Source organism: Coregonus lavaretus (assembly GCF_964263955.1).
Source record: "Coregonus lavaretus genome assembly, chromosome: 9".
Taxonomy (NCBI): domain Eukaryota; kingdom Metazoa; phylum Chordata; class Actinopteri; order Salmoniformes; family Salmonidae; genus Coregonus; species Coregonus lavaretus.
In genome coordinates this window covers 40,875,381-40,890,330 of record NC_139996.1, presented here as the reverse complement: position 1 = coordinate 40,890,330, position 14,950 = coordinate 40,875,381, and the positions used below count along the sequence as shown (strand labels likewise).

General features: G+C 43.0%; 1 protein-coding gene across 1 annotated transcript; it reads left to right on the top strand.

Annotated features, from left to right (window-relative positions):
* The first annotated feature begins 2,561 nt into the window (after positions 1 to 2,561).
* On the top strand, positions 2,562 to 14,206 carry LOC311134623 (tyrosine--tRNA ligase, mitochondrial-like). Its single transcript, XM_084168359.1, has 5 exons — positions 2,562 to 3,363; positions 3,622 to 3,789; positions 4,142 to 4,297; positions 4,432 to 4,602; positions 11,716 to 14,206. Exons 1-5 carry the CDS (start codon positions 2,576 to 2,578, stop codon positions 11,873 to 11,875), a joined length of 1,443 nt encoding a protein of 480 aa, XP_084024485.1. The 5' UTR covers positions 2,562 to 2,575; the 3' UTR covers positions 11,876 to 14,206.
* Positions 14,207 to 14,950: the final 744 nt, after the last annotated feature.

The window sequence follows — 14,950 nt, the reverse complement described above, 5'->3', positions numbered from 1 at the left end:
CCTGATTCTTTTTTTTCTTTTTAAATTATTATTATTTGTATTTGTTTTCAGCTTTTTCGGGGGGAGCTGCAGATCCCCTACTTCCTGCGGCTACGGTTCGTAGGCTATAATCTGCCCACTCTGGTATTGGCTAGTGGGCTCTAACCTACTACATGATGAGATTAATATGGACAAAAGTGTGAGATTATATTTATTTGTCAAATGGCAGCCAAGCATCGATCATGTCACCAGAATAAGAACCTCGATATTTACAGTGAGGGAATTAAGTATTTGATCCCCTGCTGATTTTGTACGTTTGCCCACTGACAAAGAAATGATCAGTCTATAAGTTTAATGGTAGGTTTATTTGAACAGTGAGAGACAGAATAACAACAAAAAAATCCAGAAAAACGCATGTCAAAAATGTTATAAATTTATTTGCATTTTAATGAGGGAAATAAGTATTTGACCCCTCTGCAAAACATGACTTAGTACTTGGTGGCAAAACCCTTGATGGCAATCACAGAGGTCAGACGTTTCTTGTAGTTGGATACCAGGTTTACACACATCTCAGGAGGGATTTTGTCCTACTCCTCTTTGCAGATCTTCTCCAAGTCATTAAGGTTTCGAGGCTGACGTTTGGCAACTCGAACCTTCAGCTCCCTCCACAGATTTTCTATTGGATTAAGGTCTGTAACTCTGGCTAGGCCACTCCAGGACCTTAATGTGCTTCTTCTTGAGCCACTCCTTTGTTGCCTTGGCCGTGTGTTTTGGGTCATTGTCATGCTGGAATACCCATCCACAACCCATTTTCAATGCCCTGGCTGAGGGAAGGAGGTTCTCACCCAAGATTTGACGGTACATGGCCCTGTCCATCGTCCCTTTGATGCGGTGAAGTTGTCCTGTCCCCTTAGCAGAAAAACACCCCCAAAGCATAATGTTTCCACCTCCATGTTTGACGGTGGGGATGGTGTTCTTGTGGTCATAGGCAGCATTCCTCCTCCTCCAAACACGGCGAGTTGAGTTGATGCCAAAGAGCTCGATTTTGGTCTCATCTGACCACAACACTTTCACCCAGTTCTCCTCTGAATCATTCAGATGTTCATTGTCAAACTTCAGACGGGCCTGTATATGTCCTTTCTTGAGCAAGGGGACCTTGCGGGCGCTGCAGGATTTCAGTCCTTCACGGCGTAGTGTGTTACCAATTGTTTTCTTGGTGACTATGGTCCCAGCTGCCTTGAGATCATTGACAAGATCCTCCCGTGTAGTTCTGGGCTGATTACTCACCGTTCTCATGATCATTGCAATTCCACGAGGTGAGATCTTGCATGGAGCCCAGGGCCGAGTGAGATTGACAGGTCTTTTGTGTTTCTTCCATTTGCGAATAATCGCACCAACTGTTGTCACCTTTTCACCAAGCTGCCTTTTGTAGGTCTACAATCTTGTCCCTGACATCCTTGGAGAGCTCTTTGGTCTTGGCCATGGTGGAGAGTTTGGAATCTGATTGATTGATTGCTTCTGTGGACAGGTGTCTTTTATACAGGTAACAAACTGAGATTAGGAGCACTCCCTTTAAGACTGTGCTCCTAATGTCAACTCGTTACCTGTATAAAAGACACCTGGGAGCCAGAAATCTTACACAATGTATAATCTCGGAAACCCAGAACTAAAATATTGCGTAATTGCATCAGATGCTCGATTTTCTGGGGGCAGATGTGTTAGAAAAGGTACTAGAGCAAGTGGAATCAGGTCTGTAGCTTCACCCCCTCTCTTTGCAATTTGTGGCAGGTCTATGGGCCAAATGTCCCCTCTACCCCCCTTGCAAAATTCCCAAGATGCAAGCACCTGCGAAATCGCTGAATAAAAAGAACACAATACATTTACAAAATCCATAAATGTATAATTATTGTGAAATGTATATCTATAGGCTACATTGGGGATTTTCTTTCATAATTTGTTTAAATATCTGGCATTAGCGTGTAAGTCTACACTTTAGGGTCTAACTGTAAACACGCCGAATAGCCTACACGCCAATCGCCAAAATGCTTTTGGGAACGGGCAGAAAAAGTCAGGACAATAACCAGATTTCCTTCCAACCTTTTTATGCTAGTACAGTAGCATACATGTCGGATGAAAAATGTAATGACAGGCCTGATGGAAACAGGTAGGCTAAACTTTCCAAATGTCGACAAAACAAAATACGCTAGACAAGGTGGGATCTTTTTGTGTCGGTAAAATAAATTATGTGAGAAATGTTGGTGGAAACGCTTGTATGCGCAAATATTGATATACTGTAATAACCATCAAGTCGAAGTAAACTTGGAGTCACGTGATGACATGTTGTGTGGTCCTCCCACTACCACTCGTCGGGAAAGCATGCAGTTTACTACAGATTAAATAATGAATTATGATGAACTTCACAGGGTGGTGAAAGTGCACAGTGATGAGGGTGATGCTCCTTTCAATAAAAAGGCCACAGGTCAGGAGGAACAGGCAGGGAATGGTAAAGTTGCACAATACACTAGATGGCGCTATATTTTTACTGTCATACATTAGTCCCTTTCATCTTCCTGTCCAGTGTGTCACAGTTTCCAATATGGCGGCATCCATAGCCGGGTATTTTTCACGTGTATCGTGGCATGGTTCTTGTATTATTTTGAAAAACACACTCCCATGTATAACGTTAAGATACAGGTTTAATCGCTCTGCAACAACCCAAAGTGGACTTCTTTTTTCTCTAAATAAACGGGGCATTTTGAAGGACGCTTTCCCCGAAAACGCAGCCCAAGATCAACTTCCTCAACTGCTGCAGTCTGGGTGCCAGACCGTGTACTGCGGATTCGACCCCACGGCAGACAGCCTTCACGTGGGTAATTTACTCGCCATCATCGGGCTATTGCATTTTCGAAGCGCAGGACATAATGTCATCGCTCTAATCGGTGGTGCAACAGCACAGATAGGGGACCCAAGCGGGAAAACGAGCGAGAGAGAGCAGCTACCCTCTGATGTATTGGAGGACAATACACGGGCTATCAGGGAGAGCTTGCAGCGAATCTTCACCAACCATGAACTGAATTTCCACAACGACTCTAAAAAGCTTGGCACTGTAACCCTATTGAATAATTTAGCTTGGTACAAAGACTGGAATGTGGTTGCTTTTCTGTCAGAAGTTGGCAGACGTTTCCGAATGGGGACCCTGCTCAGTAGGCACAGTGTCCAGTCCAGGTTGAAGAGTGCAGAGGGCATGAGCCTAACTGAGTTCTCCTACCAGCTGTTTCAAGCCTATGACTTCTACCACCTGAACCAGAATCACAGCTGTAAGATCCAGCTGGGAGGGACAGACCAACTGGGCAACCTGATGTCTGGGCATGAGTTCATACACAAGTAATGTTGCATCAGATTCATTGGACACACACACACACACACACACAGAGAGAGACATTTGCAAATGAATTGACCAATTATCACATTGATTCCAGATATTGTAGCCTAGCATCTGCATGATGCATCAGACACCAGAGTGATGCTTCAAGTCCATAAATAGCCTATAGTAATAAACATGCAATAACACACACTTGCCTCAACATTAACTGACCAGTGATGGTCTCTTTAATATCCATTATATCAATTTCTCTGTGACAGGGTGACTGGACAGGACGTGTATGGGCTGACCATCCCACTAGTGACCAGCTCTGCGGGGGACAAGCTGGGGAAGACAGCAGGCAATGCAGTGTGGCTGAACAGGGACAAGACGTCTCCGTTTGACCTCTATCAGTTCTTCCTCAGGCAGCCTGACAGCAGTGTGGAATGGTAGGTGGCTGGAGACTGAGACCCCAATAGAACTGGACCCACTTATCAGAGCATTCTATTTAGGCTTATATTCATTCTCGTATAATTTGATGGTTTGTTTGTATAGACTAGGTCCACTTGGCTAAACCTGAGTTTGTGAAACCGGCCTTGGGCAGTATTGAAGCGTCTCAGAGTAGGAGTGTTGATCTTGGATAAAGTCCCCGCTCTATGATTTAAAAGGCGAAACTAGATCAGCACACCTACTCTGAGACACTTTGTGAACATGGGACCTGATAGTATTAGCACCTGAGTGTAGCCTATGTATGGTGATGTTGGAGACTGAGTCAGTGTTGATTGATTGTGCTACCTGCAGGTATCTAAAGCTATTCACCTTCCTACCCCTGGCCGAGGTGGAGAGGGTGATGGAGCAGCAGAGACAGGAGCCAGGCAAACGGCCCGCACACAAACGCCTCGCTGCCGAAATCACCAAACTGGTCCACGGCAAGGAGGGTCTGGAGAGTGCCAAAAGGTGAGGAGTGTGTGCGTGTGTCCGTGTGTGTTGTATGAGTGCACATGTGTATAGGTCATTTGGGTGTCATTAATGAGGTCTCGCTTGGCACTATTAATAATGCTATGTGCATGTGTGTATGTGTTCCTCTCCAGGTGCACCAATGCTCTGTACCACTGTAACATACAGGCCCTGGAGCAGATGAGCGATGCTGAGCTGCAGGAGCTTTTCAGAGAGGCCCCCTTCCATGAGCTGCTGCTGGAGCCAGGGACCACAGTACTGGATGCCTGCCGCAGGGCAGAGGCCATACCCCAGGGGGCCAAAGGGTAGGGCTCCCCCTTTACGTTCCTCTGTTCGTTATACCTGACCCGACAACCTCACATGGAGGGTCGCTCACTCTCTGTTTCACTACTTCCACCCAAATGGCTTTTACACGCTATCTCTCTTGTTCTCTATTTATTTTTTCCTTTAACACAAGGACCGCCTTTCAGCCTGTAAGAATGTTGAGAACATTGCCAGGCATCCCCTTTAGCATACGCATCAGATGCATATCAACCCGCAAGGCGTACAGAGGCCCATTATCAGCAACCATCAGTCCTGTGTTCCAATGGCACGTTGTGTTTGCTAATCCAAGTTTATCATTTTAAAAGGCTAATTGATCATTTATGTTAGCACAGCTGAAAACTGTTGTGCTGATTAAAGAACCAATAAAACTGGCCTTCTTGAGACTAGTTGAGTATCTGGAGCATCAGCAATTGTGGGTTCGATTACAGGCTCAAAATGGCCAGAAACAAATAACTTTCTTCTGAAACTCGTCAATCTATTCTTGTTCTGAGAAATGAAGGCTATTCCATGCGAGAAATTGCCAAGAAACTGAAGGTCTCGTACAACGCTGTGTACTACTCCCTTCACATAACAGCGCAAACTGGCTCTAACCAGAATATAAAAAATAGTGGAAGGCCCCGGTGCACAACTGAGCAAGAGGACAAATACATTAGTGTCTAGTTTGAGAAACAGACGCCTCACAGGTCCTCAACTGGCAGCTTCATTAAATAGTACCCGCAAAACACCAGTCTCAACGTCAACAGTAAAGAGGCGACTCCGGGATGCTGACCTTCTAGGCAAAGAAAAAGCCATATCTCAGAATGGCCAGTAAAAAGAAAAGATTAAGATGGGCAAAAGAACACAGACACTGGACAGAGGAAGATTGGAAAAAAGTGTTATGGACAGACAAATCGAAGTTTGAGGTGTTCACATCAAAAATAAGAACATTTGTGAGACGCAGACCAAATGAAAAGATGCTGGAGGAGTGCTTGATGCCATCTGTCAAGTATGGTGGAGGCAATGTGATGGTCTGGGGGTGCTTTGGTGGTGGTAAAGTGGGAGATTTGTACAGGGTAAAAGGGATCTTGAAGAAGGAAGGCTATCACTCCATTTTGCAACGCCATGCCATAACCTGTGGACGGCGCTTGATTGGAGCCAATTTCCTCCTAAAACAGGACAATGACCCAAAGCACAGCTCCAAACTATGCAATAACTATTTAGGGAAGAAGCAGTCAGCTGGTATTCTGTCTATAATGGAGTGGCCAGCACAGTCACCGGATCGCAACCCTATTGAGCTGTTGTGGCAGCAGCTTGACCGTATGATACTTAAGAAGTGCCCATCAAGCAAATCAAACTTGTGGGAGGTGCTTCAGGAAGCATGGGGTGAAATCTCTTCAGATTACCTCAACAAATTGACAACTAGATTGCCAAAAGTCTGCAAGGCTGTAATTGCTGCAAATGGAGGATTCTTTGACGAAAGACACAATTATTATTTCAATTAAAAATCATTATTTCTAACCTTGTCAATGACTACATTTCCTATTCATTTTGCTATATTTCCTATTCAAACTCATTTCATGTATGTTTTCATGGAAAACAAGGACATTTCTAAGTGATCCCAAACTTTTGAATGGTAGTGTATACTGAACAAAAATATAAATGCAACATGCAACAATTTCAACGATTTTACTGAGTTACAGTTCATAAATGGATTTCACATGACTGGGCAGGGTGGACCTGGGCGGGCATCAAATCAAATCAAATCAAATTTTATTGGCCACATACGCCGAATACAACAGGTGCAGACATTACAGTGAAATGCTTACTTACAGCCCTTAACCAACAGTGCATTTATTTTTAATAAAAAAAAGTAGAATAAAACAACAAAAAAGTGTTGAGAAAAAAAGAGCAGAAGTAAAATAAAATAACAGTAGGGAGGCTATATATACAGGGGGGTACCGGTGCAGAGTCAATGTGCGGGGGCACCGGCTAGTTGAGGTAGTTGAAGTAATATGTACATGTGGGTAGAGTTAAAGTGACTGCATAAATAATTAACAGAGTAGCAGCAGTGTAAAAAGATGGGGTAGGGGGGGCAGTGCAAATAGTCCGGGTAGCCATGATTTGGTGTTCAGGAGTCTTATGGCTTGGGGGTAGAAGCTGTTGAGAAGTCTTTTGGACCTAGACTTGGCACTCCGGTACCGCTTGCCGTGCGGTAGCAGAGAGAACAGCCTATGACTAGGGTGGCTGGAGTCTTTGACAATTTTGAGGGCCTTCCTCTGACACCGCCTATAGAGGTCCTGGATGGCAGGAAGCTTGGCACCAGTGATGTACTGGGCCGTACGCACTACCCTCTGTAGTGCCTTGCGGTCGGAGGCCAAGCAGTTGCCATACCAGGCGGTGATGCAACCAGTCAGGATGCTCTCGATGGTGCAGCTGTAGAATCTTTTGAGGATCTGAGGACCCATGCCAAATCTTTTCAGTCTCCTGAGGGGGAATAGGCTTTGTTGTGCCCTCTTCACGACTGTCTTGGTGTGTTTGGACCATGATAGTTTGTTGGTGATGTGGACACCAAGGAACTTGAAGCTCTCAACCTGTTCCACTACAGCCCCGTCGATGAGAATGGGGGCGTGCTCAGTCCTCTTTTTTTTCTCCTGTAGTCCACAATCATCTCCTTTGTCTTGGTCACGTTGAGGGAGAGGTTGTTATCCTGGCACCATACGGCCAGGTCTCTGACCTCCTCCCTATAGGCTGTCTCATCGTTGTCGGTGATCAGGCCTACCACTGTTGTGTCGTCGGCAAACTTAATGATGGTGTTGGAGTCGTGCCTGGCCATGCAGTCATGGGTGAACAGGGAGTACAGGAGGGGACTGAGCACGCACCCCTGAGGGGCCCCCGTGTTGAGGATCAGTGTGGCAGATGTGTTGTTACCTACCCTTACCACCTGGGGGCGGCCCGTCAGGAAGTCCAGGATCCAGTTGCAGAGGGCGGTGTTTAGTCCCAGGATCCTTAGCTTAGTGATGAGCTTTGAGGGCACTATGGTGTTGAATGCTGAGCTGTAGTCAATGAATAGCATTCTCACGTAGGTGTTCCTCTTGTCCAGGTGGGAAAGGGCAGTGTGGAGTGCAATAGAGATTGCATCATCTGTGGATCTGTTGGGGCGGTATGCAAATTGGAGTGGGTCTAGGGTTTCTGGGATAATGGTGTTGATGTGAGCCATGACCAGCCTTTCAAAGCACTTCATGGCTACAGACGTCAGTGATACGGGTCGGTAGTCATTTAGGCAGGTTATCTTAGAGTCCTTGGGCACGGGGACTATGGTGGTCTGCTTGAAACATGTTGGTATTACAGACTCAGTCAGGGACATGTTGAAAATGTCAGTGAAGACACTTGCCAGTTGGTCAGCACATGCTCGGAGTACACGTCCTGGTAATCCATCTGGCCCTGCAGCCTTGTGAATGTTGACCTGCTTAAAAGTCTTACTCACATCGGCTACGGAGAGCGTGATCACATAGTCATCCGGAACAGCTGGTGCTCTCATGCATGCTTCAGTGTTGCTTGCCCACCAACTTGGGAGACAGGCCCAGCCAATCAGAATGAGTATTTCTCCACAAAAAGGCTTTATTACAGACAGAAATACTCCTCAGTTTCATCAGCTGTCCGGGTGGCTGGTCTCAGACGATCCCACAAAAAAATTGGCAAAGACTCCAGCCACCCTAGTCATAGACTGTTCTCTCTGCTACCGCACGGCAAGCGGTACCGGAGCGCCAAGTCTATGTCCAAAAGGCTTCTTAACAGCTTCTACCCCCAAGCCATAAGACTCCTGAACAGCTAATCAAATGGCTGCCCAGACTATTTGCATTGTTCCCCCACCCCCTCTTTTACGCTATTGCTACTCTCTGTTTATTATCTATGCATAGTCACTTTAACTCTACCTACATGTACATATTACCTCAATTACCTCGACTAACCTGTGCCCCCGCACATTGACTCTGTACCGGTACCCCCTGTATATAGCCTCGCTACTGTTATTTTACTGCTGCTCTTTAATTATTTGTTATTTTGATTTTTTTAGTTATCTATTTTTTACTTAACACTTATTTTTCTTAAAACTGCATTGTTGGTTAAGGGCTTGTAAGTAAGCATTTCACCTGTTGTATTCGGCGCATGTGACAAATACAATTTGATTTGATTTGAGGTGAAGAAGCTGGATATCGAGGTCCTGGGCTGGCGTGGTTACACATGGTGTGCGGTTGTGAGGCCGATTGGACGTACTGCCAAGTTCTCTAAAACGATGTTGGAGGCGACTTATGGTAGAGAAATGAACATTCAATTCTCTGGCAACAGCTCTAGTGGACATTCCTGCAGTCAGCATGCCAATTGCACACTCCCTCAACTTGAGACATCTGTGGCATTGTGTTGTGTGGCAAAACTGCACATTTTAGAGTGGCCTTTTATTGTCCCCAGCACAAGGTGCACCTGTGTAATGATCATGCTGTTTAATCAGCTTCTTGATATGCCACACCTGTCAGGGGGATGGATTATCTTGACAAATGAGAAATGCTCACTAACAGGGATGTAAACTAATTTGTGCACAGAATTGGAGAGAAATAAGCTTTTTGTGCGTATGGAAAATTTCTGGGATCTTTTTTTTTTTAACTCATTAAACATGGGAACTTTACATGTTGCATTTATATTTTTGTTCAGTATAGAAATCAAAACGTTTTACCTGCATGTGACTCTGAAGGACGATTTGATAAAGTGATGCTCCTTTCCCTGCATCTGTCAAATCCAAGCTGCGCCCATCTCTACATTTTGACAACTGATAATATTGTCACTCATCAGACTATTGTCAATTTAATCTTGTCTTTAGGATAACTTTTATTATGTGTGGAAGTAGTTTTGGTATAGTTTAGATGTAGTTTCGTTGGCCGGCTGCGAAAGCTGACAGGTATCGTTTGTTTCCCCATCAACTTGGATAGAGTCAAGGATATGTTTTGCATTATTCTAAAGGGCTACTGCAACACGCAGCATGTTTTAGTTTCCCTTACAATACATTTGATTTGTAATAGAGTTATAGTAAATAAAACGTTCCCGTAACATCTTCGTAAAGAGAATGGTATCAAACTGCAGTCAAATGATTAACATGAGCCCCAACGCTGATAAATAGACATAACACAAGCTCTTCATTACACTATTGTTGTTCTAAATTAAATCAACCTCTTCACCCTCCTTATCATTCAGTTAGGCCTCACTTAAATTTGATTGTGAAGTAACGTGCATCGGGCTGTGGCGGTCATAAAATTCTGTCAGCCGGTTATTGTCATGCAAATCTCACGGTAATTGACCATTAATGAACATAAACATGTTTAGCATCTCCAGGCCTCCGCATACAAGTTGCTGATGCGCGCCTTTGGAACGTCTGCATTTAAAAAGTCTAATAAATCAGTTTAATATACACCATCAATATAAATCCATTATTTATTTTAGGCAGCTTTAAAGAAACATTATAATATGTAGAAAATGTACACTACATGACCAAAAGTATGTGGACACCTGCTTGTCGAACATCTTATTCCAAAATCCCCTTTTGCTGCTATAACAGCCTCCTCTCTTCTGGGAAGGCTTTCCACTACATGTTGAAACATTGCTGCGGGGACTTGCTTCCATTCAGCCATAAGAGCATTAGTGAGGTAGGGCACTGATGTTGGGCGATTAGGCCTGGCTCGCAGTTGCCGTTCCAATTCATCCCAAAGGTATTCGATGGGGTTCAAGTCAGGTCTTTGTGCAGGCCAGTCAAGTTTTTCCACACCGATCTCGACAAACCATTTCTGTATGGACCTCGCTTTGTGCACAGGGGCATTGGCTTTCTGAAACAGGAAAGTGCCTTCCCCAAACTGTTGCCACAAAGTTGGAAGCACAGAATCATCTAGAATGTCATTGTATGCTGTAGCGTTAAGATTTCCCTTCACTGGAACTAAGGGGCCTAGCTACTACGCGCTTCAGCACTCGGCGGTCCCGTTCTGTGAGCTTGTGTGGCCTACCACTTCGCGGCTGAGCCGTTGTTGCTCCTAGACGTTTCCACTTCATAATAACAGCACTTACAGTTGACCAAGGCAGCTCTAGCAGGGTAGAAATTTGACTTGTTGGAAAGGTGGCATCCAAGGATGGTGCCACGTTGAAAGTTACTGAGCTCTTCAGTAAGCCCATTCTACTGCCAAAGATTGTCTATGGAGATTGCATGGTGGTGTGCTCGATTTTATACACCTGTCAGCAACAGGTGTGGCTGAAATGGCTGAATCCACTAATTTGAAGGGGTGCCCACATACTTTTGTATATATAGTGTATGTTTTGCATTATTCTAAAGGCCTATGCAACACATAGCATGTTTTCGTTTCCCTTACAATAAATGTGATTAGTTATAGTAAATAAAACAGTCCAGTAAGTAACAGCTTCTAATATACAAAGTAAAACCTAAAAGATAATGATATCAGCCCGCAAGTCGCATGGTCAAATGATTTGCTATAAACATGAGCGCCAACGCTGATAAATAGGCATAACACAAACTCATCATTACACTGTTGTTCTAAATGTAATCAACCTCTTCACCCTCCTTATCATTCAGTTAGTCCGAATTTAAATTAAATTGTGAAGTAACGTGCACAATTATTGCCCATTCATCCATTTGTCATTCATTCAGTGAGGAGAGAGAGGCACATTAGCGCTTGGCTGGGTACCAATGTCCTACAACGCATTGTCTTGGTGGGTTAAGTTGGGAATAGGTGTGGGGGGGAAATTGTAAAAAGGCTCTAAATACTTTTCTGTTTGTGATTTTAAAATTCTGACAAGTGAGCGATGTAAAATACAAACATTTAACAAAAGTCAGGGAAGGAGCAGGACTTTTTTTGGGGGGTCGATTTTAATTTGATTTACAAAATGAAATGTCAGTGGCCGTTGCTTTCTGTGTTTGTTTCTCTCTCACTCCCTCTATTTCTCTCAAATTCTTCATTTTTTTGTCTGTCTGGCTTTCAAACGGTGTTAACTGACTATTTCTGTGTTGTGTTGTGATGTGTTGTGATGTGTTGTGATGTGCTGTGATGTGCTGTGATGTGCTGCAGGTATCGCATGGTATCAGAAGGAGCTGTATGGATCAACCACAGTAAGACAGACTGCCCAGAGCAGGTACTGATCCCTGGCCAGCACATCCTGGCCAACGGACTTTCTCTCCTCAGAGTGGGCAAGAAGAACTTCCACATCATCAAGTGGCTGAATCTGTGAGTGGCACTGGGACCTTAGAACTCCTATGGACTGTTTGTGGACTGGAGGTAGGACCGCAAGCTGGGAGGCTTAGGTGAAGGGAGATGGATATTGGAAATGGACCTGTATTGTTTCAATACATCCCTGTTTGTGTCTGAGGGAATGTAGTGCACTATATATGTGTGGATTGAATGATACTGTAAGATATGGTATTAAATATATTTGTTGGAAGGCTTTTTTTCTTGTTAGTTGTATGTTACCTACTGTGTCCGTAAACAGTTTTATTTTTGTGATCATTAGATATTAGATAGCAGATTTGCCTATTATTGACTTTCACCACTAGGGGTCAGTATCGTCTTGTCTTTAAATGAGGATCAGGAAAAGCCTCCTGGAGCAAGCCTGAAGCAAAGCTTGGTTGTAAGACCCTAGTTACATCCAGGAATTAAAATTCAATGGCAAAAATATCTGACAGCTAAAATAAATGATCATTTGAAATGAAATAAAATGACAATAGGAATAGGGAACTAGAGAAGTACATTTCCTGAAGAAAATGTGTGCTTGCTAGCTTGTTTTAAAGTATTTATGGTTTTGAAATCAGTTATAGTAGTGGTACTGACTAGTGTTGCGCGGGTCATCTGTTTGTTCACCCGCCCGCAATTGCTAATAACCCATCCACAACCACCAACCAAATGTGTTAAAGTGAAAATATAGAAAATGCGCTATAGGCTACAGTCAAAGACAGCAGAATGATTTCTTGACGGGGTGCTGATTTTTTTTTCTTCCTGATTTAGATATATTTCTGCTTATAATTTCTGACATATTGGAAGGCTATTTGTTAGTCAACTTGTCTATTATTAGATACATGTAGCTTATCTTCTGTCATTATATGTTGCCTTAGAAGAGTAAGTAAACCCTTGCTCAACAGAATAATGTAATAGATCGCTAGAATGAATGCTTCAATCTAGTTGACATTGGTAAAGTTTTCTCTGTCATCTTTCGCGGCGCAAAGACGTTTAGGAAATGGGGAGAAAATACAATAATGCAAAAAAAAGATTTTCTGTGCAAAATGTCCAAATGACATCAGTTTGTCCGGTTGTAAGGAAAAAGAAAGCTGTGAAAATGACCCAAAGTGTTTCTGATAATATTTCAGTTCGGCTTCGATTAATATTTTATGTGGTTGAAATACTATCAGCTTTTATGTTGCTTTTATGATGAAGAAGACATCACCTCTACAGATGGTATCTAACTGAGCATTGCATTCTATCAAGATGCAGAAATAAATAAATCATATTTCTCCACTCCTGTTCCCAAGTCCAAATTTAGCCTACATTTGGTGTATAATTTTACTGCAAGAAATGCTTAATTCTGCAGGAGTTATTATTAAGGCTATGTGAGAGGTTATAGAGCTAGAGTCAGTGTCCAGATTTCTGTTTCCATTTAACCCATCTAAACAGTAGGCTACAGTTCCCTTGACATGCCATAGGCCTATTTGAAGTCGCGTCTTGTGACTGTCAAATTTGTATAGTGCCTCATAATCATCACACATAACATCCTCTTTTACCACTTCACCAAATCTTTTCCAAACATTTCTTTTCTGGCCCTCCCTTCTCTTTATTTTCAACTCTCCTTTCACAGCTTTTGTCTTATTGAATTAAACTTCGACAATGTAATTTTTGCCTCCATGGATTGACATTCCGTTTTTCTGCCCGTTCCCAAAAGCGTTATTTGGCGATTGGCTGTGTAGGCTATTTGGCGCGCGTAGTTAACCCCTAATCTTAGGTTTATGCACTAATACCAGATAGCCTAAAATAATGAAAGAAAAACCTCAATGTAACCTATATATATTGCAGAAGAATTATACATTTTATGGATTTTTAAAAGTATTGTTTCTCTTTGTTCAACCCGTCCACCACGCACCCACCCTTCAGCCACACAATATTTAGTGACCCAAAACCCGTCCGCCCCACGGGTATAACCGCGGGGCCTGCGGGTTATGAGTCAACCCGCGCATCACTAGTAGTGAGTCCAGTCGTAATGGTGGTGACTGGTTATAGTTGGAAAAGTAGGTAGATGGAAAGATTGGCTGATTGATTGAATGGATAGCCTGAACATGGTGTCTCTAGCTTGAAAGGTTCAATAGCTACTCAGTGTTTCACCTAAGATGTCTTTCAGCAGCGGTGGCAGGGTTAGCGGGGTGGGGGGGTGCATATAGGCAGAACACAGTCTTCGTGGTTGGGGTATTTTTTTTATTTGGTTGTTATTCAAATAAGCTGTTACCGCGTTTCAACACACATGCTTTCTGTTTCATAATTGTAACAAAGGCACTCCATGAATAAAATTGATTGAACACTTGAATGTTGGTGTTTTTTGTGGGGTTTTAGTTTTTACATATAGCCTACAGTAACATAAACTAATGAAAATGTTAAATAAAAAAATCGTATTCTAATGTTACCTAAGACCTTCATAAACACAACCAAAGTATTATTTTTGCAATAGCATATATGACCTTTATTAATTACACTGTTAGAATGTTGCAGTCAGAATGACTTCTCATTAGCTTGAAGGGGGGTCCCTCGAGACCCAGCGGTTCTAGTGTTAAATGGTTCAGGAGGAGTTGCGCTGCCAAAGTTTCCCTATGTAAGTCTTTAGCCCTTTTATTGCCATTGAAGTGCATTAGGAGCTCATTTAAATATTGTTGTAGTACAAAAAGTATAGATTCTATCAAAAATATGTAATAATTTATCTAGCAATCAAAGTTGGGGTGGTCTGCCCGTTTGAAAGTTGGTTTCGTGTTTATAGCTTATACGGTTATAGAATTTATGCAAATGTAAACTGATTTAAAGGATGGAGGAATCAAATAATTTATGAATCTATGAAGCGTTTCCATCATCCTGAAGTTGGTTTGGAGTTTCTAGCTTGAATGGTTAGAAAGCAGTGGCACTGTGAATACTGTATCTACCTCTCATGGTCACCATTGACTCTAATGTTAATATTGCACATTTTAAATCGTTATAGTTCAAAAAGTGTAAATGGCATCAAAAAGCCTTTGACATGCAATCTAAGTAAGGTCAGTCTGAACATCTCAACGTTGTTCTG